The sequence below is a fragment of the Neofelis nebulosa genome, chromosome 10 (assembly GCF_028018385.1).
Source record: "Neofelis nebulosa isolate mNeoNeb1 chromosome 10, mNeoNeb1.pri, whole genome shotgun sequence".
In the NCBI taxonomy this organism is placed as follows: Eukaryota; Metazoa; Chordata; class Mammalia; order Carnivora; family Felidae; genus Neofelis; species Neofelis nebulosa.
Genome location: NC_080791.1, coordinates 72,310,849 through 72,338,570, shown reverse-complemented (window position 1 = coordinate 72,338,570; position 27,722 = coordinate 72,310,849). Strand labels below are relative to the sequence as shown.

Below are 27,722 nucleotides of genomic sequence, written 5' to 3'. Positions count from 1 at the left end.
TAGTATGGGTAGTAGCCTAAAATGAAAGGAATTAAATATGAAAATTTGAAAAATATCAATATAAGTACATCTTCACTTTTATTTGATGAGCATTATGTGTACTTTCGGGGAGATTTGAGGAAAGGAGTATAATTAGAGCCTTAAAACACTAGGAAAACCTATAAATCGTAAGTTACTCTTAAATGAAACTATTAAAGTCTTGCCAAGTTTGCAAAGATGGAGGAGAACAATTGAAGTTTTTGCAGAAGTAAATGCAAACACATATTTTATTTAAATGATATTGTCAATTTTCATGCTACAAATGGAACGTGAAGAAGTACCCATCAACCTTGAGAATGCTCTAATTCTATTTCAGTTCCAGCCTGAATCTTTATGATACTGTATTCAGATGCTCTTCTCTGGCTCATACCCTATTTTCTTGTTTGCAGTTGTAAACATGCCTCAGTGCTTTAGAGAAACAAGAGGGTGAGTTAGTTTTTCTGGGTAAGCTTGGGAGGTTGTGACTTCTAATAGAGAGTTGAATAAAGAGTTGATTAGAGTGACCTATTACTAGCTACCCAGTGGAGAAAAAGGAATGCACTGATTCAAAGCTTGTTTTGAGGATGCCAACCATGGAGTTGTGCTTTGAGGGGAAATGCTTGCTTTTCCCTTAATCAGCCTGCCCTCACCCCCTTTGACTTAAGAGTGTGATGGAACTCGGGAATACCATTACAACTGGGAGTAGATGAGCTGTGGACTAATGGAATGAACTCTGCTTTGGAATCAGAATCTTGAAAGAGTTTCCACTGTTACTTGCTATGTTGTCCTATACTGTTCTCTAATTGCTTTTTTTTTTGTAAAAGGGGGATAATAATCATTTTTCAGGTTTGTTGTGAATAGTAAGTGGGATAAGGTGTCATGTATTAGATTTCCAAAAAAAAAAAAAATCAGCAAAATAGGAAAACACTTTCCAACATTCCAATAAGCAATTTTATTCCACCTTTGCTGCCTGAGGTACTTCTGAGGGGCAGCTCCAATCTACTAGAATGTAAGTCACTGCATTCAGGGATTTGGTCTCTTTTGTTTACTGTTGAATGCCCAATATTGCCTAGCATAGCATTTGGTGAAATGAATGAATTAATGAATATCATCTTTGGTTGCTGTCTGGGACCCAAGTTGCTCTGAAAACATTTTTCTTGGATATGTTCAGTCAGGTGCCCTGTTTTTAGTGAGGCCCTATTTCACATAAACAGATTTTTATTTTTAGGTATGCTCTTCAAAAACACCAGGTATCAAGTGAATCTTGACGGGGGTTAAAGAAATATAGGCAGGTCAAAGAAGGGTGCAGGGTGTCTGGGTGGCTCAGTTGGTTAAGCGTCTGACTCTTGATTTCGCTCAGGTCATGATCTCATGGTTCCTGAGATCCAGCCCCACGTTGGGCTCTGTGCTGACAGCGTGGAGCCTGCTTGGGATTCTCTCTATCCTTCTCTCTCTGCTCCTCCTCCCTCTTTCTCAAAAATAAAAAAGCTTTAAAAAAAAGAAGGGTGCAAAATATGAAGACATTTCCTAGTGTTTTGAAGTTGAACTTATATTCAGTGAAACAGAGTAAGTTTATACCTACCCACACATTGAAACATTGGGCAAACTGGATTTTCTTTTAGAAATGTGATTTTCAGTAGGTTTTAAGGTGATGCCTGAAAGTTGAGAAAGTATGGCTCTTCTCACATCCAAGCCCTGTTAATCACTGTGTTTAAGTTATGTGATTGATGGGATGCTCAGGTGTGCTCACAGAGATGGTTTACCAGGAGCCCAGAACCTTGGAATTAGAAAATTAGTGCAGTTCTCTATCTCTCTTAATGTAAGATTTCTACCAACATGCATTTAGCTCCAGCCTCACTAATTAATCTACTCAACAGGGAGCTCCCAGTGTGTGAATACTTGTATTTAAATAGACGGCTTGTAAGATGCAATGGTTTCTAAAATAGTGACAGGTATTTTTATTCCTCTTTTTACTTTTTACCAAACTGGAGTTTCAAAGTATTGTTTGGTTGGTATCATGTATTATGTATCTGTATGTGTGTATGTTATAAGGGGCTACCTGGGAAATCAGAAAGATGGTGTGATTCAGGATACATTGGGAGGTTTGAAAGCAAAACATTCGAGTGTTTTCAGAAATGCTTCACTCCAGTTTCCAATCATAGAATAAGTCAGGATATGCAACATTTAGGAAATTTAAATCAGAAAAAGATGTGGTGAAATATTTTGACATGTCAGGTAACAGAACAGACTGAGCAGGACAAAATTGTTTTTAAAAATCACCTTATTGAGGTATGATTGGCATACAAAAAGCTGCACATATTTATTACATACAATTGGATGAGTTTGGAGATAAGTACACATCCATGAAACCATATCACAAACTATGCCATAAACATATTCATCACCCACTATTATTATTATTATTATTATTATTATTATTACCTTGTGTGATAGGAACATATGACATAAGATCTACCATCATAGTAAGTTTTTAAGTATACAGTACAGAATTCTGAACCATATGCTCTATGCTATATAGTAGATCTCTAACTGACACTTTGTGCTCTTTGACTAATACCTCCCATTCCCTCTTCCCCCACTCCTTTCAACCCCATTCTATTCTCTACCTCTATGAGTCAGACTATTTTAGATTCCTCATGTAAGTCATATTACACAGTATTTGTCGTTCTGTGTCTGGTGTATTTAATTTAGCATAATGTCCTACAAGTTCATCCACACCATCACAAATGGCAGGATTTCCTCCTTTCTTAAGGCTAAATAATATTCCATTTTATGTATATACCACATTTTCTCTATCTAGTCATCCACCAATGGGCATTTAGGTTGCTTCCATACCTTGGCTATTGTGAATAATGCTTCAGTGAACATGGGAATGAAGATACCTCTTCGAGATCTTGATTTCAAGTCTTACATTTCAGTCTTTAATCCATTTCAAGTTAATTCTTATGTATAGTTTAAGATAGAGATCCAATTTAATTATTTTGCATGTGGATATTCAGTTTTCCCAATACCATTTATTGAAAAACTATATGTTTTGAAATTAGGAAGCGTGATAGTTCCAACTTCATTCTTGTTGAAGATTGCTGTGGCTATTCAGGGTCTTTTGTGGTTACATATGAATTTTAGGGTTTTTTTTTTCTGTTTTTGTAAAAAATGCCATTAGGATTTTGATAGGGATTGCATTGAATCTGTAGATTGCTTTGGGTAGTGTGGGTATTTTAACAATATTAATTCTTCCAATCCAAAAATATTTTAATGATATTTTAATTAAAAGAGATTGAGAAGCTACAGTTGGATGGATTCCCCTAACAGGCATGCCCCAGTGGACGGACAAAACTGACCACTAGAGCTGGCACATAGTTAATACTACTCTGCCAATTTTCCTTTATCTTTTATTTGTAGAAAAGTTCATATGCTACAGATATGTATATTTGTGCAAATCCATCTAAACTGTAAATTCACGGAAATTTATAACAATTTAAGCTCTCTACACTGATTTGAAACAATCATGCTTTATTTTGACTGTTCTAGATTATTAGGATTAGGATATTAACTGGATTCTCTTACCTACCTACACACAAACTTCCAAGCCTAAATGGCACTAATAGTGGATTCTTTCCTAAATATAAATAAACCCAAAAATCTACTGTTACTCTACCGGTTGCTGTGTAGATTAAAAAAATCATTGTATATTCAATTTTTCATTGCTCCCTTATAATTGATGACATCAGTAGGGTCATCTTGAGTCAGACTGAGAGGAATTAATTTAGCTTTTTTTTTTTTTTTTAGTTTTATAAATACCAATATCTTTATATTTATAATTATTAAATGTGGGGTTGGCCAAGTATTTGCATTTCCTTTTTATACACTAAAAAATGGAGGCAAAATAGAGCCAAATAAATTTCCCAAGACCTCCTTCCTTTTGGTCATTTGGTAAACTTAGGACTTAAATCAGAATTCTTTAATTCCAGGAAACTGCACTGAGTTCATTCCTCATTGCATATTTCTCTTATATCACCAGCTATGATACATGTAACCAAACTTTGATGTCGTAATATATAAATTAATCTAGACTATGATCCTTGGGTACCTTATCAGTAATGTCCCTAATGCTATTGACCTTGAGCAGTATGAACTAAAACAAAAATAAATAAATGATTGATATGCATAAAAATGTTACTGCTTAAAATGTATACATGTGTTGACTATCTCAAATTCTACAAAATGCAAACATACAGTATTCATTCAAAGCCCGTTTGAAATAGAGTTGTTTTTAATCTAGAATATCCATTTTGGGGATATTTATCAAATTCTCATTCTAATTCATTTACTCATTTAAATTAAAGTAAGAATGAAGTATTACAGCTTTTCTCTTTTAATTCGTACTACTCAAAATTACACTATTGTTTTGATTTGACTGTTTCAACGTGTTATTGTATCAAAATCAAAGGGGAGCTTATAAATGATCATGCTCAGGGAATTTGGAAAAGTTTGTATGAAAATTCAAACATAACAAATTTAATCATTCAACTATTCAACAAATAATTACTCAGTGCCTATTACATGCCAAGTATTATTCTAGACCAGTGACCCTCAGTGGGAGGCAATGTTGCCCCCTAGGGTTCAGTTGACAATGTCTGGAGACAATATTATTTGTTATGACTTGGGGATGAGGGAGGAGATACTACTGGCATCTAGTGGGTAAAGCCTTTAGGGATGCTGCTGAATATCCTACAATGGAGGGGAAAGCCCCCCACCCCAACCAACAAAAATTATCTGGTCTAAAATATCACTAGTGCTGAGTTTGAGAAAACCTGTTTTAGATATTGAGGAAATAGCAGTGAATAAAACAAAGTCCTTGCTCTCACAGAGTTTACATTCTAGTGGGGAAAGAGAAAACGCAGAAAGAAATGTATGATAAAGAGTTAGGATTGCAAATCTTACTTGTCTTAATGGAAATACCCTTCTTATCTGTCTACCTATACATCTGAACCTGGATGGGCAGATTTTTAAAAACAGACTTACTCGATTGTTTATCCTCAGCTTCGCTTTGGTCTTCAAGACTAAGAATTTTATTCCAGCAGTCACTTCTGGCTAGAACACTCACAATTCTCCTCAAGCTCATCTTTTCAATTGTATTAAACACACCATATACTCTGACTTTCAGTAAAGGAATATTATTTCTGATTATAATAGTATATAAACAAGTCTGTCTTTCAGAGTGAAGTAAGTATGAAATTTGGTGAGGACCTGGGAATGTTCGTTAGTTTTTATGGATGCTATTTATGGAGATCCCATAGGATGAGTGGACTCATTCTTGGCAGGAAACCTGTATTTGATGTGTGAATTGGATGTTAACAAAGGAAACCTGAATTTCTTTCTAAAAACAAAACAAAACAGATATAAGAATAGTATGGATATTATTTATATGTATACAGATACACACATACAAACACACATATAATACATATTGTATTTTTTATTTTTTTTTTTTTTTTTTTTTTTTTTTTTTTTATTTTTTTTTTTTTTTTAAACGTTTTTATTTATTTTTGAGACAGAGAGAGACAGAGCATGAACGGGGGAGGGTCAGAGAGAGAGGGAGACACAGAATCTGAAACAGGCTCCAGGCTCTGAGCAGTCAGCACAGAGCCCGACGCGGGGCTCGAACTCACATACCGTGACATCGTGACCTGAGCCGAAGTCGGACGCCCAACCGACTGAGCCACCCAGGCGCCCCCATATTGTATTTTTTATAGTTTAATTGTATGTTATATACTATATTATTATATATTATATAATTATTAATTATATATTTAGGTTTTATAATAAGTGTGCTTTAATATTATCCCCATAGTTTAGAAGAAGAAAGTGAAGTTTCGATGGATCAAGTTACTTGAACCAGATTACTCATCTATTAAACAAAATAGGACCATAATAGATGGTTTAAGTGTGTTTTGACCAGGATTCTTTACTTTAAACTCTGCTGACCGATATGTAGGAAGCACAGTCATTTAGATGCTTTCTTGCATAACTTATTCCCCTCTTACAATATTCAAGTGAATTAAATGTAATTTAATTAAATTACAAAAGGGGAAAATTTCAAAGTCAACATGACATTCTCAGAATCCCAGAGAGTTCATGTAGTTTCCAAATTTCCAGTTAGGTGGCCAGAAGAAACTTCAAGCCTAACAGAATTTAACAAGGATAAGAAGACCTATCATGAAATCTGAGTTATCTTATTTTGTAGTTTTCTTTTGAGGAAAATGCTTAGAATGTTTTTCCTGAATGCCATAGCTCTATTCTTCTGAGAGTTTCTGGAGCTGTCTTATAATTTCAAAGTTTTGATGAGTCTCCAGGAGTAGCTGGGGAGTGTGTCCTTGCCCATCCCTAGCCTGTGCTGCCCTCTGAGCATGTTCAGCAGGTTGCATGCCAGCAGAGGAAGCAGATGTTTGACCATACTGGAATGGAGCGCCTGCTGCATCAGGAGCTGGGGATTCCTCTTGACATCTGGCCATGGCTAGGTCGGGATGCCTGCCTCAGGCCAGGAGGCTGCTGGGGCTGTGGGGCAGAGAGCACAGAGTCTTTGCTGCTCTTTAAGCGATTAGTGCACTGAAGCAGCAATAATGTTGAATTATCGCTTGGCTGCTTTCTTCTCAGCAATCTTGGGACAATAGGAGAGTCAGGAAGGAGCCTTTACAGTAAAGTCATGTTCAGAGAGACAAGACTAATTACAGAGTATTAAAGAGCTTTATTTTAAGTGATTTAGTTTACAAATAGCTCTGGACAGTGTATGGAACTGTAAACCCAATAGCTTAAAAAGACTTCTAATTGAAAATAGCTGGTATAGAACCATTATTTCAGCAATTTTCCAGTTTTAGAGTCTGGTCAAGTTGTGCTACAGAAGATACAGCATCTGCTAAAAAGAGAAAATACACTAATACTTGCAGCTATTGGGGGAAATTTTTCTAACTTGAGGGGAAGGAAGACTTTTAGGTACTGAAATATGTGCTGGCTTTTACAGTTTTACTTTATCACATTGAAAACTGGTCTCCATTTGCTACCCAGAGCCGAAACCATCTGTTACACCAGTTTCCTTTATGATATGTGTTATTTAAACACAATGGGTATAGAAACAGGTAGTTTAAAATATACTTTGTGATGAACAGTTGACATATTATGTAGCTTTTCCTCTTATAGTTTTTCATTAGTGAGACCTCTGTGCTCAAGGAAGCCTTCTTATAAACAGATTATGGCCATTTGTGTTCACAGTAGTATATTGGAGAAGAACACAGCATTGCTCTCACTTAACCTCTCGTATTCTAAGGGGGTTATATTTAATTAACACTGGTGAGAGGCTGACCTGAGAGGCTGTGGAAAGTGATTGAGCTGCATTTTCCAAGCTCTGCTCTCATCAGCTGGGAGAGAAATTAAAAAAAAAATTAGAAGGTACTATTTTCTGAAATTCCCTCTAACTAAGCTGTATTTCAACGGGCCATTTAATGCTCAAATGGACAAAGGTATTACTTCAGTCATTGAATTGTATCGAACTCCTTCTCAGAGGGCCAGTTTAAAAACTCTCAAGGAAAAGTGGTTTAGCATTGCATTCTCAGTGGAGTATCACTTGGTCTGCTTAAAAAGAAAAAAAGCAAATAAATTTAAAAAAAAAAAAGGCAGGAGAAATACTCACTGTCAGTAAATGGATTGAAGCATGTGCTCCAAGTAGTCCTCACTATACTGGGATTGTCGTCCAGAGTTTAGGAGTTCCTTAGCCCCCTTACAAAAAAACACCCCTCTCTGCAGTGTGGCTGTTTACCTGCTCAGAACATTTTCTTCGCCTCCAAGCAAGTGTTTGCTCCAGGGCCCAAGGGGCAGTCTCTGAATAACGCACAGTTAAATCATTGGCTTAGATGTAACACAACCAAGAGAGAGCGAGAAGCTTTGTTGAGATAGTGGAGGCCTGGATATGACTAATTTGGGTGGAAGACCTTCTCTTCCCCGTCCATTTATCAGTCATGTTGGTAAAGAGGCATTTCTTAATCATTTTAATAAAGAGACATTTCTTAGTCGCAGAGCAAAATAGTCATACATAATTAATCTATATCTAACCATACCATTCCTGACTTTAGATCCACCTCTGCCACATCTCCTGATTATAAAACACTATTACCAAACACAGATATACTTTACTATGAAACAGGAAGATGACTGTATCATTAGGTGATGATTTGCCACCATGTATTGGAACAACCTTTCAGCAGCTAGATGCTCTTTGACATGTTTTCTGTCAGAAAGTAGTGCTTCTTGGTTCCTCAAGACCCCTTCAGTTAACAGAGCTCTGTGACCAGAAAAAAAAAAAAAAAAAAAAAAAAAAAAAGCTATGAGACCTTGAGATAACTTCCCCTGCACCTCAGTCTCCTCATCAGTGAAATGGAGATAATGATACCTCCCATATTATAAGGATTAAATGAAGTAACATAATCCAGCCACCTAGCACAATATCTGCTACACAGTAAGTACTCAATAAACATCATTTCTCTCCATACCCTTATACTTGTATCTCTCATCCATTCATTCATTCATAAAAAAAATATTTTAACAAGCATATCCTACATGCTTTAGGTACTCTCTTAGGCAAGCAAGCTAAGCAAGTTATTGACCTCTTAAGGTAATAGCCTAGAGAGGAAATCAGCTAAATGAGCAACACTTGAAAGTGATAAAGAAAAGATAACATGTGGGTAATCATGTGGTATATATGTATAGAAATATATTCACTTATTGGTTGACCAAGCTGGTTGCGTACAGGCTTTTTGAAATCTTTCTGTCCTAATACCTATGCTTAATGACTGCTCCTGAGTTCAAAAAGCATAAGGCCCCATGCAGTGCTCTTTAGAAAGAAGTGGTGGCCAGGCAGCAAAAAAGATACTTTAGACTGGACTTGCCACTAACCAAGAAAAAATGGCACCATATTGAAAGAAAAACCTTCACACATAGACAATGAGACTGTAAGATTGCACAGATTTCCAGAGCCAGAAAGACCCCCAGAGGCCTTGAGGGTCAAATCCTTACTCTACCACCCGTTCCATGAGCATGGCCAAATTAATCTTTCTATGCCCAGATTCCATTAGATGGGATTAGGAGTAATACATACCCCAAAGGGCAGTTGTAAAGAATAAAAAAGAAAATCCGTATCCAAAGTTCTTTATACACTGTCAAGTATTATGTGAATCTTTTGTTTTTATATTTGAAGAGACTCAGGTCCAGAAAGATGGATTAACTTGACCAAAGCCACATACTTTGTTAGTGGCCTGGGTTAGGGTATGCGGAATTGTGAAGCGACAGTGTGAAGAACTAAATTTGATTGCTTCTTTTAAATAAATTCATAAGAAACGAATTGATCAAAATTGAAGCGTGGCCAAGAGGACAATATAGCCCAATATAACTTCCACCTATTCTAGGTGCAAGTGGGTGGGGTGAGTTTTTGTAGAGATATATTTTTTGCAATTGAATGTACCAACCTAATGAAGATTATCCTTTAAAAAAATATTAAGGTATATTAAAGTATAAGACCCTGTAATAGTGATGGTAGCAGTGACAAGGCCAGAATATAAACTTGTATTAACATGAAAAAATTAAATAATTAATCTGCTCCTACATTAATTCCCCATATGTTGATGAAGTGCCTATTTGTGTAGTAAGCATGATTTGCTACTTGCAAGATACTAAGATCAAGCCTTGATCCATGCCTTCAGAAGGCCCACAATCTAGTAGACAATGTGATAATTGTTAACATAGATGTATATCCAGAATGAAAACACTATGGGAGAAAGAAGTGTTAAGCTCTGCCTGGGGAAATACTGGCAATCTTCATGGATGGGATGGTGTTAAAATTGAATCTTGAAAAGAGAGTGGAAGTTCACTAGGTTTATGGGGCAAGGATACAGAGCAGCAGAGATAACAGAGAAGAGAAAGAGCACCCCAGACAAAGAGCAAGGATGCCTGTAGGCGTAGAAGCAATAGACAGCGTGGCACCTTCAGGAAACGACAGCCTGGCACAGGCCAGGTGTACAAGAGCAATAGTTGGTAAGATTGGAAAGGTAAGCAAGGGGTCAGATCACAAAGTGCCTTTTACGCCACACTTGGGCATTTGCAATGCATGTGGCAGACATGATTTTATTCACACCGTAAATGGTAAAGTGGTATAAGGTATAGCGTACTACTTTATGATGTGATATTCCTCTATTAATTTGATCTCTAGTTTACATTTCCCATTACACTAGATTTAATAGTTAGGGAACTATATTTGCTAAGATTCATAGTCCCTTTAGTACAATGGTACCCTGTGGCATGTGAAACTGTGCAAATAGTGTAATGATACATGCAGAATAAACAAAACTGTTTAAGATTGAAGCAAAGCCAAGGTCCAACCATTTCCCGGGGATTTGGGGAAATCTTGTAATCTGAAGTTTGTACTAAACCCAATCATATTTATCACATTGCTTCTCAGTGAATGGACCTTGATACTATATTTCAACCAAATGATGAAGCAAGGAGCAAAAATCTATAAAGAAAAGCTATGGTTCTTCTAATTGTGCAATTATGCCCCTTTCTGGAATAATAAAATGTTCCTTGGCGGAGGTCAGGATCTCTGCCACTGACTTATTTAACAGATCCTCTTAACATCTGTCCTGCAGACTGTGCACTTTATTAGCAGACAAGAGACCCAACAGACTTTGCCTGCTGTGTCCCTTTTTCACATTCACACAGCTGTGGATTAACTCAGACTTTCCAGAAGAGGACCAACCAGAAGGGATAGTAACGTTATTGGCTGATTCTAAAAAGATGGGAAAAAAAGAGCAGAAACAAATGTTGCCCTAGTACAATTCAGTGTTTTTTAGGGTGACAATTACCAGTCTGTTTTAAAAAGGAATAAAAGCTATTTCACTAAAAAAGGAAAGTCTATTCATATCTGTGTGGGAACCTAATCAGGCTCTTGTTTCCAATGACGATGCCTCCACAGTCGCACCAGGTCTGCGACAAGAATGCTCCTTTTGTATGCCGATAATGTGGAAACGATAAAATTTCCTTTAAGAGACATATGTGTTTACATCATGAGATGTGTTATTTGACAAAACGCTTTGTTCTTCTCATATTTTCCATGCAGAGTTTCATGCTGGGTTGTTTGGCTGGAAATCTTTGATTAACTAGAATTAGTTGCTGAAATAAAATAGACACTTTTGTTTTATGAGTCCTCTTGCTGAGCTGTAAATTATAGTAAAATATATAAGGAGTGACAGAAAGAAGTGCTGATCTGAACCTCTGACCCACAACAGGCACAAAAACATAAGATTATTCCTTCAAAGAGCTGCATAGAGACATAAATATTTCACGGTCCACTCGGAATCCTGCCCTCTTAACAAACTAAAGCTGCGATTTTACATCATGTAATGAGAGTTTTCCAGAGGTGTCATGGTAGGCTTACGCAGAGTATTGAGATTCTAAAAAATCCTCCTATGTTAGGACCCTTAATGCTTAAAATTTTTTTCTGGCCAGCAACAGACCATAAAAAAAGAACAAAACAAAGTTCCTGTTCCCTAAACAAATAGCCAAGGGTGGTTTTCCTTTTACTAGAAGAGCGGCGTATTTTATAACTCTTAAGGCTTCTTAGAGCCAGGTTGGCCTTTTAGTGTGAACATCACAGTTCTGTGAAGCAGTCTTGGGGTACCAGCCTGAAGGAATGGGCTGTGAAGGGGGACCATTAATAAAAGCAGAACAGAAACTGTTAGCCTAAACACTGTGTGTGTTCTAGAGCTTGGCTTAGGATTATTGTTATTTATTTATTTATTTATTTATTTATTTATTTATTTATTTTTGGTTAAATAACTTTATAGGATCACTTATAAGTTTTAGTTAACATAGGATCTCTTGCCAGAGCTTTGATGTAAGCAAAGCCTGCCTCACTGTTCTCAGTCAAAACTAACTATGATGGGTGTGTTAACTCACCTTACCGTGGTTATCATTTCATAATATATGCATAGGTCACATTGTCGCGTTGTTCACCTAAACCTTACAGAATCTGGGGGCACCTGGGTGGCTCAGTTGGTCAATACTCTGTCTTCGGCTCAGTTCATGATCTCACGGCTCATGGGTTTGAGCCCCGCGTCGGGCTCTGTGCTGACAGCTCAGAGCCTGGAGCCCACTTCTGATTCTGTGTCTCTGTCTCTCTCTGCCCCTCTCCCACTCACGCTCCGTCTGTCTGTCTGTCTCTCTCTTAAAAAAAAAAAAACATTAAAATAAACCTTATGCAATCTTATTTGCCAATATCTCAATGAAACTGGGGGGAAAAACCCTAATTGTTCCCAGTGATGGTGTTTCAGTAGTAGTTTGTAAATGCTTCCATGTTGCCTTTTATCATATTGTGTCTCTCTCCCTTTCTCCTTTCTGTCCTTGCTGTGAGCTCCTGAGAGGCTGCATATCTTCTTCATCTTTGTATCCCTAATATTTTTTGCTAAATTGAATAAAAATGCCAGATGTTTTTTTTTTTCAGAGTAAAATTTTTAGAGTGACATCTCTTAAAGAGAATATACTGATAAGAATAAGAACCTACAAGTCTCAAGTCTTTATAGTGTGCCCTTCTTATGAGTATGTTACATGCATTAACTCATTTACTCCATACAACAGTCTTTTGGAGTAAGTATTATTATTTTTCCCATTTTAAAGATGTGGAAATTTAAGATCCAGAGAGATTAAATAACTCTCCTTAGATTAGTTCTGACAAAAGAATGTGCACTCTTAATCACTATGCTGTCCTACTTCTCACAGCAACATATAAACCTTATTTTTCTAAGTGTCTTCTTTAGTCCTTTATATTAACCATTCCTTGCTTTATCTGCTATAAGGAATTTTAAAGGTGGATTATTGATATATGTATCAGTATCGTATCTAGTGACAATAAAGTGTGTTATGTAGTTATTACACAGTCTTTGAATGATTTTTACCATGGCTGCTATGGATAAGATATCATTCCTTTCTGCTAATTAGGGAGTAAGCCATGGGTATTACTGTAGGATACAGATGGCATATTTACATACTGCAAAATATGCTGAAGTTCTCCAATTGGCAATATTAATAATTCGCAGTTCAAAAAATGACAGTTAGTGGAGGTGGCTCGGCAACAGGGTAAAACATTTATTTGAATTTAAAAAATATAGAAGAAAATAAAAAGGGAAAATAAGAAGAGGATGTTTTGTATTATTTCTTGTCGAGTTTACTTGATCACTTCAAAGTGAATTCAAAATACATCCTTATCTCCCTCAACATTTATTACAAATGTTCATTTTAGGTTAATATTATTAATGAATATTATGTTATTAATATGAAATTTCTGTGTAATAAATCTATGCATTTCATCATAAGTATGAATTTTGTTCATTCGCATGATTCTTATGCTCAGTCTTCCATAGTCTCTTGAGAAATTAAAAACCAAGTTCAGTTTATAAAAACACTAAAAACATTTTCTTATAACAGACATGTTTATTTCCAACCAGCCACATTTGTTCTGTCCATCAATTAAAGTGAAGAAAAATGACATTTAGAAAATACTATACTTTTCTTTCATGCAATTTTATTTTCCCAAATATATATTTTTAACAATTTGAACAAAAACTTATTTTTTTCATTGCATACTTACTCATATTTATCTTCATTCTGTTGTTTTGGGGGCCTCAGTACGGGTGGAAATCGAAGGGTGTAAAAGCTGAGCAGTTGTAGAATATTTTTCAAGCAACAGCATCTGGTTTCTTGGCAGTCATCATGGGCCAAGGCAAGGCAGTCCTGGCATATCTCCAGATTTTTCTGTGGGTATTGCTGAGGGATTTCCAGGTCTGCCATGTTGTTGTGATGTTGTTTCCTAGAAACCCGGAAACTCAGAATGGAGTCCGGAGTCAGTCTGGTAGTATTTAAGGTCTACATGATCTGGCCTCCTTGATACCTTTTTGACATCTGACCCATCACCCTTTTCCAAGCTCACTTTGCTCCAGCCACACTGGCATGCTTGCTGTTCTTCACACACGCCAAACACGAGCATCTCTGTGCCTCAGGACATTCACCTCTCCTTTGCCTCTGCCCTGGATGCTCTCCCTGGGTTATCACACGCCTTACTCCCTCACTTCTTTCAGGTCTCTACTCAAATGACCCTTCTTTTAGTTTTCCTGACCTACTCTATATTAAACTCCCCCTCCCTTACATTCATATACCTGGTCACTTTATATCCCATGGCACATATCAGCATCAAAGTTACACATCTGCGTGCTAATTCATCATCTTCCCCCCGCCCCCCTTACCCGAAGTCACTGCTCACTCCTGTTTTCCCAAATAGTACCTGGCCATTAGTAGCCAGCCAGTAAATACTTTTTGCATGAATCCAAACCAAAATTCGCCTTTTGGTTACAAAGAAACAATGCTTTTAAATATTAGGGACCTAACATCTACTCATTTACTGAAAGTACTTTATTCAATTCAGCTTGTACTCAAATATATACACCCCCTGAAACTTCCCTGTGACTTTGAGGCTATGGGAAATAACACTTCGGTTTCAAATCCAATTTCTGGACACCTCGATGAGTTTTTATTTCCTATTGGTAGAGTCAAGATGCACTTGTTTAAGGTTTCCCTGATGAGCCACGGTTTTGTGACTAGAGAGTTAAAGGAGCGTTACGAATGCAAGCTGTACCACTTGGAGCACATTCAGAGAACTGGGTCTCTTCAGCATTGCCTGCCCAGCTCTTGGAAACAGAAGGAAAACAGTCAGGTTCATTCCCATAATGTCGATTTGCAACTGCCCTCATTATCACCTCTTCGAATATCTTGCTTCAAAAACCAAAGTACTAATTGTTTCAATGACCGAACTTTATTTCTGTAAATAAAACATTATGTATTCACATATTTTATTTGGCACCCTGAAAGATACTTGGAAAGGCAAGGAGAGATTGAATTTTCTTCTTAAAATTATTGGGGGTTGCTTTGTTTATGCTTACTTATTTCCACTATGCAACTGTGTTCTATAAAGAAAAGCTCTTCTGAATGCATTCCAATATAATTGGTGTCATCCAAGAATGAATTCTGTTTTTTTGTGTTCTTTTGGTCTTGTTTTGTTTTGTTGTGTTTTGTTTTTGTAGCAGATGACTGACTGGGTGCTGAACCTGATGCATTCAGAATTTTTTTAAAAAATGTCTCCTCATGTAAGGCTAGGACCATTGACCTGAGCCTCTCCCCTTTTCTTTTTTCTTTTCTTTTACAGCTTCTCCTCTCTTCCACTTCCAGCATATTCTTCCCATTCCTCCCACCCCAGTAGCACAATGAGTTATGTCAGAGGAGCTACTCAGTGCTTGGGAAAATAGGCAAGAGGATCTTCAGCCAGGAAAACTCTTTTTTCAATTCATTTTTCTTTACTTGACATTCTTGTGCCGGCTGCAGGGGATAATGAAATGAATTAAACAGGTCCTGGCTTTCCAATGCCTTACAGTCAATGCTTGTTCTATTTTTTCTTTGGTTGTTGTGGAAAGGCAAATAGCTGAAATCTCAAAGGGGATGAAATAGGTCCACTCTCACCTGAGACAGCTTTTTGGCTCTTTATGTATATTTGCATAAACTTTACTTTAAAAAATCTGAAAACACCTTAACATGATGATAATTACCTAAGCTAATTACTGTCGTTGCATTTTAAAATCTGCACATTTAAAAACAAATATTAAAATAAAATTCTACCACATAAATTATTTTTTGGGTGCCCAATGATTATTTTTCAAATATATATAGGATACATTTCTCTTTCAATTCTGGGGGAATGGTGGGAAAACAGCCCTTTTATGAAGTCCAGATCAGAAGCTCTGACAAAATGTACATATTCTATTTGCACTCAGTTCCCTAAGAGAACAGAAACAAGAAGAAAAGAGTCTGTGTGAACACTGGATGGGAGAAATAGTAAATTTGGGTTCTAGATTTCCTTCTATCTATTGCTTGTCAGTTGGTATTCTTATGCAATCACCTTCCTTCTCTAGGCTTGAGTTTTCCTCATCTGTAAAGCAAAGGGATTGGATTAAACGATGTTTACAATTCTTCCTTCTGCTAACATTGTGTTATCTGGTGTTTCTTTATAAGAAAATCAATGCATGACTTGATGAACCCACATGTTATAAGTTCAAGAAGATGGAAACAAAGAAAGAGACTTCCATCTCTGGGGATCCTTTTGGAGAGGCTGTGAGGAAAGGTATAATAAGAAAAAGGTGTGGGCAGAAATGATAACAATTCCAAAAAGATAGAGCCAAGAAGAGAAATAAAGGAGTTTTAGTGATCATTGTTGACACAGCATATATTAAATATCAGGCATGATGTTAGGTGCTGAGGACACGTTAAAGAAGACTCAGTCCTTCCCTTAAGGAGCTTGGAATTTGCTGGGAGATAGAGACATTAAAAAAAAAAAAAAATTCCGTCAAGTACACAGGAATAGATGATGAGATATGGGGGGAGCACAAGGGAGACAGGGTTCAGATAAGGCCTTAAGGAGAAAGTGACTTTTAACCAAGACTCAAAACATGAGTAGAAGTATGACAGACAAGAGGGGTTAACAGAAAAGGAAAGAATATGGCAGGAGAAGTGAGAAGGTTGAGTTGGAAATTAACCCAATACGTGAGGAGTGGGTGTGGTAGCTCTTCCCTTATTCCTTCTCATCTCCTATCCCTAAAGCCAATTTTCTTTGGTGTCAAGTATTAGGGGTATAGCTAAACAAGTGCCTTCTATGCTGAAAAACAAGGACTTCAGTTCTTTCCTTCCATAAAACCACAGCCATATTTCCTGGATCGTTTTGTTGACATTGGAGGTTTATGAGAAGTAAAAGTATTTGTGATCTCTTTCAAATTATTTTTAAGCTTTCTCCGTTCCCCCCGCCCTCAGTCTGTAATGACTTGTTACTGACATATTTTCTTCCCTGTGCTGAACAAGCACTAAATCATGCTGCTTAATTACTCCTGTCTCCGTTCTACCTTCTCACAGCCTCACAGCTGAACTTGTCCAGCTTTATAGCATGCCTTGCTCGGTAGGCGGGGGAATGGTCATCAGCATTGTTTTGAGAAGGTAACAAAACCCAGGATGTCCCTGGAGAACTGAGCCAGGCTTGGGGCCTAGTGTTAGGCAGCATCATTCAAGTAAATGGCATTTCCTTAAAGATGCTCCCCTACCAACCCTGCTTGTCTCACGACTCCATCATCTTCTATTGCCCTCTCCAACGCCCGAGTAGTGTGTTGTATACAAGAACAGGATCTGAGTTATCCAGGGCCAGGGATCTGGGGTTCCCAGATATTATGTGGAACCACAGCAGGTGGGGTAAATATAAGGGTAGGGGTTGAAATTTCAGTAGTGCCTATTGAATCTGTTTTTATAGAGGAGCATTTTCCCTTTGCTTCCTTTCTTCGTTATCCACCAATAGGCTAGTTATATTTGAGGGGAAAAAAATTTTTTTTTCTTTCTCTCTGGGCCAGATTCCGACAGGCCACTTTAAAATGCCCTTTCTAATTGAAATGACAAAACACAGGAGAATTTACTCCAAAGAGAATCTGGTGTGTGAAGTTGTGCCTGCTTTTTTACTGTTGGTTTCCATATACTGGAGCATACTGGTGCCAATTTAAAGCCCCTGTCAATTTCCATTTGTATCAAGTTCCCCTATTTCTACCTATATTCTGCATAGTTCTTTTTACTTTATCAGTCTCTTCAATATGTGTCACTAGGGCATTTCAAGTGTCTTCTATTATGGCTCCAAGATCAGTTGGAGAAGGGAGCTGTTTAGATAAAAATTGCGCCCCTTGCTCCTTCAAGGTGGCTGGCTGGTGGTACCATTAACCCTTTCTGTATGTGAGGGCTGTGAAGTGCCATTTTAGAAAAAGTCACTGCAAGACATCTGGAAATATAGTTTGCTATTTGAGAACTCAGAACAGCAGCAACATCAGAATCTCTCTTCTCCTTGGACAATGATTCTTGTCTGGTGGCTAGGAACAGGAAATGGGTTTCATTATAATTCACTGTAGAGCTTATGTAAAGCACATGGACTTTAAAGTAAGACTGACTCTATAAAATAGATAATAATTCCCATTTTCTATAATTATTTAGAAAACTAAATAAAATAATAAATGTTAAATACCTAACACAGAACCTCACTGAGTTAGCGTACAATATATGCTTGTTGAATTCACACATGAATGAATGAGGGTGATGACTGAATGGCAGGATGAGTGGTTATGTGGTTATGTGAAAATCATGCGATTATGAGAATATAAGCCTTGCACCTTTTTTTCGATGGGGTTCTCCATTGGAGAGCTTACATGATTTTATCCCAGAAAGCAGGTATATACATGATACATATGTATACATATATACACACATTTATGTGTGTATAATGTATATACCTATATATGTATATTTCATATTATGTTAAGTATTAGATACACTGACACCACTCATAATTTGACATGAATTTGGCTGTACGGGGCAAAACGTGCCTCTCTTTCCAAGTACAATAGTGTTATAAGATGACTCTGACAAAATACATTTTTTAGGTCCTGGCCATAGACTGGTGTATCTACTTGAAGACACTCAAGAATTTCAGGGGCACCTGAGTGGCTCAGTCAGTTAAGCGTCCAACTTTGGCTCAGGTCATGATCTCACGTTTCATGGGTTCGAGCCCCACGCCGGGCTCTGTGCTGACAGCTCAGAGCCTGGAGCCTGCCTCGGATTCTGTGTCTCCCTCGCTCTTTCTGCCCCTACCCCATTCACACTCTGTCTGTCTGTCTCTCTGTCTGTCTGTCTCTCTCAAAAATAAGCAAACACACACACACACACACACACACACACACACACACACACACACACAAAAGAATTTCACCATAAGGCTGAGTTTGGTAGGACCTACTGTTTTGTGTTGAATGTAAGTAGCCCTAGTTATTAAAGTGTCACTAGGATACAAATGCAAGATAGGTTTTTTTTGAAGGCTAGTCTCAGGACACAGAAGTCTAGAAATAGTATTAGAGGTATGGATTTATGACATCTTCATAGGACTTCCTTAGTCCAATGTATTTAAAAGATTCGTCAATAAGTTGGTGGTAAAGCATAGAAAAGATTCTTTGTGTCTTGGCTTTAATTCATTGCTTTTTCTAGATACTTCTTGTTGGGGGAATAAAGTCTAAAATGATTCATGTGGCCTTTAAGACTCTACCCCTGTCTAGCCTCTTGTCATGCCACTGTACCCACACTTAACCGTCCTTTCATGTTGGCCCTTATTTAGTATCTTGAAAACGTTACTTTCTTTTCTACCCCAGGGCCATAATAATCAATGTTTCTTGTTTCTGGAGTGTTCTTTATAACCTTTCCTCCTGGTTAATTCTTACTTAAAGTGTTATTTCCTTGGAGAAGCGATTTTGATTCTCCAGACTATGTTAAATGCCTTTGTTAGATGGTCTTTTGACATTCTGTATTTTTCTTTCTCAGCACTTAACCTGAACATAATTCACAGTTACTGTCTAAGCATTTATTTAATATCAGGTTTTCTTTCTAGCTCCATTATGGCAGTAACTGTTTCCGAGTTGCTTGCTGTTGTACCTCCAGTGTTTAGCATAGTGTTTAGTTAATAGTAAGCATTTGATAAAGATTTGTTGTTGAACAAATTCATCAATGCTGGAAATGTACTCATGATGTACAGAGGTTGGTTCATCATATAGCCATTTCTACTTTAAATGGTAATGTTGGAATGAGAGCCAAAGTGTTCTTCTATTATCTAGTTATATCATCTTGAGCGTGGTACTTCTCTTCTCTAGTCCTCCTCTCATCAGAAGAATGAGGAGGTAAGACTAGACTAAATGATCTGTTAAGGCCCTTTCAGTTCTAGATCTGAAGTATGTCAGTTTTCAGCTTACCAAAATCTTAATAATGACTACTTTATTAAAACTGAACTAATACTAAAGGTGGAATATTTCTGCCATAAAATAGTGAAAGCATTTCTTAAAGTGCTCCAATAAAATCTGAGTGATTTTATAATTTTGAAAAATATTTAGCTAGGCTCATTTTTACATATATGCACTGCATGACTTTTATATATCTTGGATAAAGAAACAACTCAATATCCCAAACAATCACCGAACATTTTTCAAAATTAAAATGGAAAAAAAGTCTATATTTACAGAAATAGTCTTCACCAAAGTTTAAATGTTTATGGGACTCTGGCTAAGTCTGTTATAAGCTTTACTACATTGTTGGTTTTTTAAACCTCAACTGTGTTTGGAAATGAATATTCATTATTATCATCATTGTGTCTGTGAACTATGATCTCAGAATCCTACGTGGAGTGACATTTTTGTAAACTCTTGCGTAATCATTAATCAGAGCTTAACCCTTTTCTTTCCCAAACCATTAGTCTGCAAAGGACTTTTCTAACTAAAGCTATTTACTTGGATAACTAATATTTTATGTTCTTTCAAAAAGGATGTGGTATCATTTAGAGAAACTTTAAATTTATAAGTAAACTAAGAAGAAAAATCAATACCACCCCTCAGTTGCTGCTCAAGCAGTAGAATTTGTGTTAGAAAAGTTTAAGACAGGTGACTAAAGCTAGCAGTTATTAAAAAAGCTTTCTAGTCAACATTTCAACAAATGACTTCAAAAGCATCATTTCTTTTGAAACAATGTAATTTAATTTGGGCTGGGCTTATTTTCTTTTACTTATTCATTTATTTATTTATTTATTTATTTATTTATTTATTTAATTTATTTTTGAAACACAACACCATAACATTATTCATTATGTATGATAAATATAACCATGTACTACTTCTTTTGCCTCATTTTTAGAAAATACCTCTCCTTCTTAACATATAGTATGTTAAGTCAAAAATATTGATTGGCTATCTCTTATTTGCAAGGTACTATTCTCTCTGCTTGCCCTCAGAAATAATTAGGTTGGGGGCGCCTGGGTGGCGCAGTCGGTTAAGCGTCCGACTTCAGCCAGGTCACGATCTCGCGGTCTGTGAGTTCGAGCCCCGCGTCAGGCTCTGGGCTGATGGCTCAGAGCCTGGAGCCTGTTTCCGATTCTGTGTCTCCCTCTCTCTCTGTCCCTCCCCCGTTCATGCTCTGTCTCTCTCTGTCCCAAAAAATAAAATAAACGTTGGAAAAAAAATTTTTTTTAAAAGAAATAATTAGGTTGATCATGACTTCAATAAGCTTACAGTCTATCAAGCATGGTAACACATATATACACAACTAAGTACAGGTTTAAAAACAGTGGTAAGTGCCACCAAAAAAGGTGCACATCAGGTGTTAAGGATCTATATCTTACATCTTCTCCAAAACTATATGCCTATCCCAAGACTTTGAAACCTCCACAGCTCCTAAAACAGAGCCTTGCATATAGAACATATTCAATTAGTGTTAGCTTAGAAGATGAGCTATCTTTGAAATCATTTGGCAAGCCTATACCTATTCAATGAATGACATTCTTTTTACCCAGGTCAGATCTGCAATCTTCAGTCTGAAAGGCATGGTACTTATATCTAAAATTATGCATTTTGTCAGACAGAGTGTGAAAATTTTTATTTTCGTGAGTGCCTTCTATCTTTACATCATATTCTATTTTCTGGTTTTTTTTATTTCGAAGCTTATTCTACTAAATCTTTTCTGATCTCCTACTGACCAGTTTACTCAGCTCTATAAATTTTGCGGTGTGTGGAGATGCCCCTTCTTGCTTCTAATGTATCAGTGATGGCAGCTCACCAGGAACTCTAAGGAACCCCAAGTCTGAGGAATCTCAGTGTTTCTGGGGTCATTCCTCTTGTAGGTACAAATCAGTAGAGAGAGATATAAAATAAATGATTATCAAAGCTTTAGAGGAAGCAATTAACATTATTTCTAAAAAGCGACTATCTTGTTCAAGCTGAAGGATTTCTGAATTTAGTCAGCTTTTAAAAAAATAGATTTGTTCCCAGGGATTTTTTTTTTCTGTGGTTTTTTTTTCACTAGTTGAAGTTCCCTGGAGGACTCAAGATCATCTGATCTTGTGAATTATTGAGGTAAAATGAAGGCATAAATGATGCTTAAGGACTCCTGCCTCTCAAAGACTTCATGACTCTTTAATACTCAGTCGTAGGGCACATTAGTCATGATACCAGATACCATGTAGCCAACACTATCTCAGCTCTCAACCATTTTCACTCCATTCAATACCAAACTTTTCTTCAGTGGCTTTATCCAAGAAGCAAATTTTCAGAAGCTTCACTTGCCCCTCTTTTGAAGACACTTGGCTGAATTTCAAAGGAAAAGGATACCACAGAGTAAAAAGGAAATAAAAGAGGCAGCCTTTTCTCCCCCTAAGTTGTAGCAGTTTGACTTACCCTTACTTGTGAATTTTTCTTGCCACTGAGTCATTGCACATACAGAATTATGAAACTTTAATTTCTTTAGAGGCTTGTTATATTAGAAAAATTGTTCCAAAGAAAGCAACAATCATGACATAAGCACATCTGGCTCTTGCAAATTATTCTTTATTAAGCTTTCATTTAATTACATGTGCTGAAAGGTCTGTTTTTGATTACTGTAATTTTTTTTATTTGTCCATCTGAATGATAGTAATGCTGGAAATTACATACAAACCACCTGTTTTTTTTTCCCCCTTACTAATATGACAAAGTTTGAGCTATTTTCTCTGTGGTTGATGAACTAGGAAGCTTCTTTATTATGATACACATAGGACTGTCAAGGTAATGGCTTAATGTTGATTATAAGAAGAAAAGAAAATATTTGAATGGAGTTCCCAAGCATTAAACAGTGTGAAGACTGAGGCATCTGAATTCTGGCTAACCATAGAAGATCAACACATTCATTTATTATCAATTTCAACCAAAAGCTAATAAAACAACAGTCAAGGATTTAACATCCTGTGCTAGGAAAGAGAAGTTTCATTTCATTTCATTTCATTTCATTTCATTTCATTTCATTTTTTTGGTCACAAATCTGGCTATATTCTCTTGAGGATTATTTTATATGCTGCCTAGAAATAAGACCCCAAGAAAACAATGCCTGCTGTTGGGCCTGGGGATCTTGAAGGCAGCATTCTTATCATCTGGAAGGATCAGCATCCCCAGAGAAGCTTGCTCAGTATTAAATAAGAACAGTGTTCTTCCAGGAATCCCTAGGCAAGTTCAGATTAGTTTCTTAGTTCATGAATATTAAAATTGCATGAATGGACATATTGACATTTAAAGAACTTTTCATAAAGATTTTAGGCGCTAGAAAGAACCGTAGAGACCATTTAGTCAAATTCCTTTTTGTACTGAAGAAATTGAGTTCTAGAGCAACCGAATCCTTTGTTCACGTTCATCAGGTTACTGCTACAAGCACCAGGAACAAGACAATGGCTCCCATACTAGTACTCTTTCTTTCTATTATTTGGGCTCTCACATTCCCTTTTTAAAAGATAGTGAAAGAGAAATCACAAGGTTGTCAGGGGAGTAGTTATGTAACAGCACGGTAAGTTTTGTTTTTGTTTTTTGTTTTGTTTTGTGTTTTTTGAAACTCAATTTCAGCTGCATCTAAAGAGGTAATGTTTGTCTCCCCTGTTTTGCAGCAGCTCTATGCCGCTCAGCTGGCCAGCATGCAGGTGTCACCTGGAGCAAAGATGCCATCAGCTCCACAGCCACCAAACACAGCAGGGGCAGTCTCACCTACCGGGATAAAAAATGAAAAGAGAGGGACCAGCCCTGTAACTCAAGTTAAGGTACTTGCTTTGCAGGATTGTGAAAACAGTTTGGAAAACAGCTTCACAAGAAAAGAGTGAACCAGGCTGGGTTGGGAATAAGCAGCAGGAAGCATAGCAGCATAAAGGAAACCCAAATGCTTCTCTTTATGGTAAATTTCATGATTGAGCACTGAGAAACAGGTGTTTCCCTTTTGATAACAATAGTGCCATATTGTGAACGCTTTACCTAAATCTGCAAACTCACTTCTCAAGAGTTTTCCCCATTTGGATTCTGGCTTTTATTTTTTAATGTTCATTGGCATGAATGGCCATGGTTTTATTACCAGTCTTTCTCATAGATTTGTGACACTTTCTCTCTAAGTTCCTGAAACAGGTGGGAGCCAACTTACAGTACCAGAAAAGGAGGTTCTCAAAACTTTAGATTTTAAAAAGGGGGACAGAAAAGAATCTAGTGCTGGGTCTTATATGGTTTGTTGATAAAGGACTGTCCTCTGAAAACATTTATAAAATGGGCTCTGAGGAATGAGTGGTATCATTATCTATTCATGCTTTGATGCCCGGTAGTTGTGAGAGGTTATGCAGGCTCTCCCAAGTTACGGCTGGGACATTGATAGATGCCTTTCCTCACTAATTTTCAGTGTCTTAAAATGTGGCACCCAGGAGGTACTTGGCGACAGAGGGAAATGGATGATGCGCTCCAACTTTGTGCTGCAGCTGGTACCTATAGGTGGTACTGGTTGGTTTTTATAATACAGTTCAGGGAGACAATTGTTTTGTATCATTGACTTATCTACTCGGAGGGATACGCCAGCGCAGATGTATTGTTGTAATGTGCCCAAAGTACTACATCTGGAGAAATTCTGCAATTATCAAATTTTCACAGGGAAACATCTAAGGCCAACAAAATAGCATCAAATGCCACAAAGCCACTGAAAATGTATTATTTTTCCATAATGTTTTTGAGTATCTCAAAATTCCTGCCTGCAATTTTGAGATACTCCAAATTTTGAGTATCTCAAAATTCCTGCCCAAAGGAATTAATTTAATGCCACCCATGCTTTAAACTCTCCAAAGACATAGATGAACATTTATGCTTTGTTGTTAGAAATACTGAGATATAACAAGAGCAGCTTACATTTAATAAGATAGCGTTACTTACGGAAACAAGCTACCTATTTTGTGTTCCAAGAGTTTCTGTTTGTGAATAAGAGAACGCTACAACTCAAACCACAGCACTTTGTTTAATTGTAGTTGTTAGAGTATGAACATATCAGACGGTATTGACTTGAAGTATTGAGTATTAGATATTTTAACATGAAAAAGTCACTTCATAAGTGAGTTGGCCAAATGGAACCGCACCAAACCAAGTCTTTACTGGATGAGTAAAATGTTCCCTGGTTAAATTCAAGTTTACATCTGCTTTTACCATTCCAGCTCTGTGGGCCAACTGAGTTTTATTACTCACTTGACCACATGCAAATTCTTAGGGAGTTCTCTATATAATTTGACTTGACTATATTTTATGTTAATAACAAAGGAAACATTCCTTATACTTACTAGATTGTTTGTTGTATGTGTGGGTAAAAATATATAGACCAAGACATAAAGCAAATGTTTTAAATGAAAAAAAATAAAAGCTTCTGCCTACTAATGAAGAAGTTCTGAGAATAATCTCATGATTTGCTAATTGAAAGGATTATGGTCACTAAAATGTTTCTGTCTATAATCATTGCTTTCCCTCTGTATATAACATGACCACATGACATGAGGCATAGTTTGCTGAAGGTAACAAAATTAAACATAGATCATCTTACTGTACCTTCTTTCCCTGAGAATTTTTATCTACAATAAATATCAATATTGGAAATCAGAATGTTTTTGTTCAGATTTCAGTTCTACCACTTTCACCATCTGTCCCTTTGGACAATTTACTTAACTTCTTTCAGCCTTAGCTTTCTGCTTTGAGAAATGGGAGTTAATATTATCATGAGTCTTAAGTCCTCTCGCACATAGTGAGTGTTTCATTAATGTTAGTATAGCAGTGATCATGATGATGATGATCTGATGGTAATAAACATGACGGTGGTGGTGGTGGTAGCGATCATAATTGAAGCATCTAGTTGTGTACCAAGAGAGCCTAACAAAATACCTGGAGGATTTCCATTTCCAGCCATGATGGGGCAACAGGGATCGGATTTAGTCTTCCAGCTTAAGTAACTGAAACACAGGACAAGACATATAAAACAATGATTTTCAGATATTTACAGTAGGAATATAGGACAGTGATTCCTGAGAAAAGAGAAACAAATGAGAAAAGTACTACAGTTATTCCAGTTTGCTGTCAAAAGGTTGTTTATAGGTAAGAGTGCAAGGAGGGACACCCACACGGAACACGGCAGCTCCCTGAATAGAGACATAGAGTTCAGAGTTTTGGGATGCCAAGATAGATAAGAATTTGTGAGGTAGAGTACCAGAGAGGAGAGAGCTGCACAGAGGGAGAGAGGACTGAAAATCTGTAGGGGATTCTCCTGTATTTAGTGGAGTATTGATCATCATATGCATATGAAGAAACCCTCTGAGGCCAATGAAAAATACCAGATGTAGCAGGCAAAGCTATCACAAGGTTCACAAAGCACTGAGAATGGGTTTGTATTCCCATTAGCCAGAGTGGAAAGATCTCCTGATGCATGGGGTATCAGGTAGGGTTCCTCAGAAGGGTGTTACCTCAGTAATGGGACCAAATTATCCCTAGATTAATGGCTGCTCTGAACCTGCCTAACAAAGGTTAAATGCAAGCCTAGAAAGGATCAAATTTTTCTGTGTCTCAGAACATGTTGTCTCAGAACAAAGTCCAAAATATTTGAAAAATACCCACACTCCGACACCCAGAACTGTAAAATTCACAGTGTGTAGCCTCCATTCAATAATTACCAGGCCTTTGAGGCACCTGGGTGACTCACTTGGTTAAGCATCTGACGTCAGCTTAGGTCATGATCTCACAGTTCACAAGTTCAAGTCCGGCGTGGGGATCTGTGCTGACAGCTTAGAGCCTGGAGCCTGCTTCAGATTCTGTGTCTCTCTCTGTCTCTGCCCCTTCCCCACTTGTGCTCTGTCTCTCTCTCTCAAAAATAAATAAACATTAACAAAATAATTGCCAGGCTTTTATAGAAGCAAGAAAATATGAACAATAATGAAGAGAAAACTCAATCAATAGAAATAGGCCCCCAAATAGCTCAGATGATAGAATTAGTAGTTAAGATGGTAAAAACAGCTACTATAGGGACTTCCAACTTTGCCAAATGAGAAGGTAGGCAAATCATCCCCCTAAACACACCCACAAAATTTATGTCAAGCTAAGGGCATGCTGTGAGAACCAGTATCGGGCCTACCATGGTGACAAGGGATTTGATGCTTCTCATGCCCAGTGGCATTGTTGGTGGAAGTGGCAATTACTGAGCTATGAAAATAAATAGAGCATATTCAAAGCTGAAAAATAAAAGATATTATAAACACCACATGTTCAAGAAGATAGAGGAAAATATGAGCATTATAAGGCAAGACATGGAACACATACATGGAATGTCTGGAGATGAGAAATAGTTTTTGAGATGAAAACTATACTGGAAGTACTGATGGGATTAGTAACAATTAGATATCACAGAAGAAAAGATTAGTGAACTTGATGATGGAATGATGAAACTATCCAGAATGAAATACATAAAAAAAAAAAAAAAAAAAAGACTATCAGTGCTGTTGGACATCAAATGACCTAGTATGCTCCTAGAGCCCCAGAAAGAAAAGGAAGGAGCAGAAAAAATATATTTGAAGAAGTAATGGCTAAAAATGTTTTAACATTGAAGAACACTTTGAACTCAGATATCTAAGAATCACAGTGAAC

At 37.1% G+C, this 27,722-nt stretch overlaps 1 protein-coding gene across 27 annotated transcripts in view; it reads left to right on the top strand.

The window, feature by feature from the left end:
* Positions 1-27,722, top strand: part of SOX6 (SRY-box transcription factor 6) — a 693,774-nt gene that overhangs the window by 579,088 nt on the left and 86,964 nt on the right. For 24 of the 27 annotated variants that reach the window (XM_058688340.1, XM_058688339.1, XM_058688348.1 and 21 more), the window contains one exon: positions 23,693-23,842. In XM_058688340.1, coding sequence (XP_058544323.1) covers positions 23,693-23,842 — 150 coding nt within the window. The remainder of the gene's footprint in view (positions 1-23,692; positions 23,843-27,722) is intronic. The other 3 variants (XM_058688360.1, XM_058688355.1, XM_058688337.1) reach the window with 1 other exon arrangement.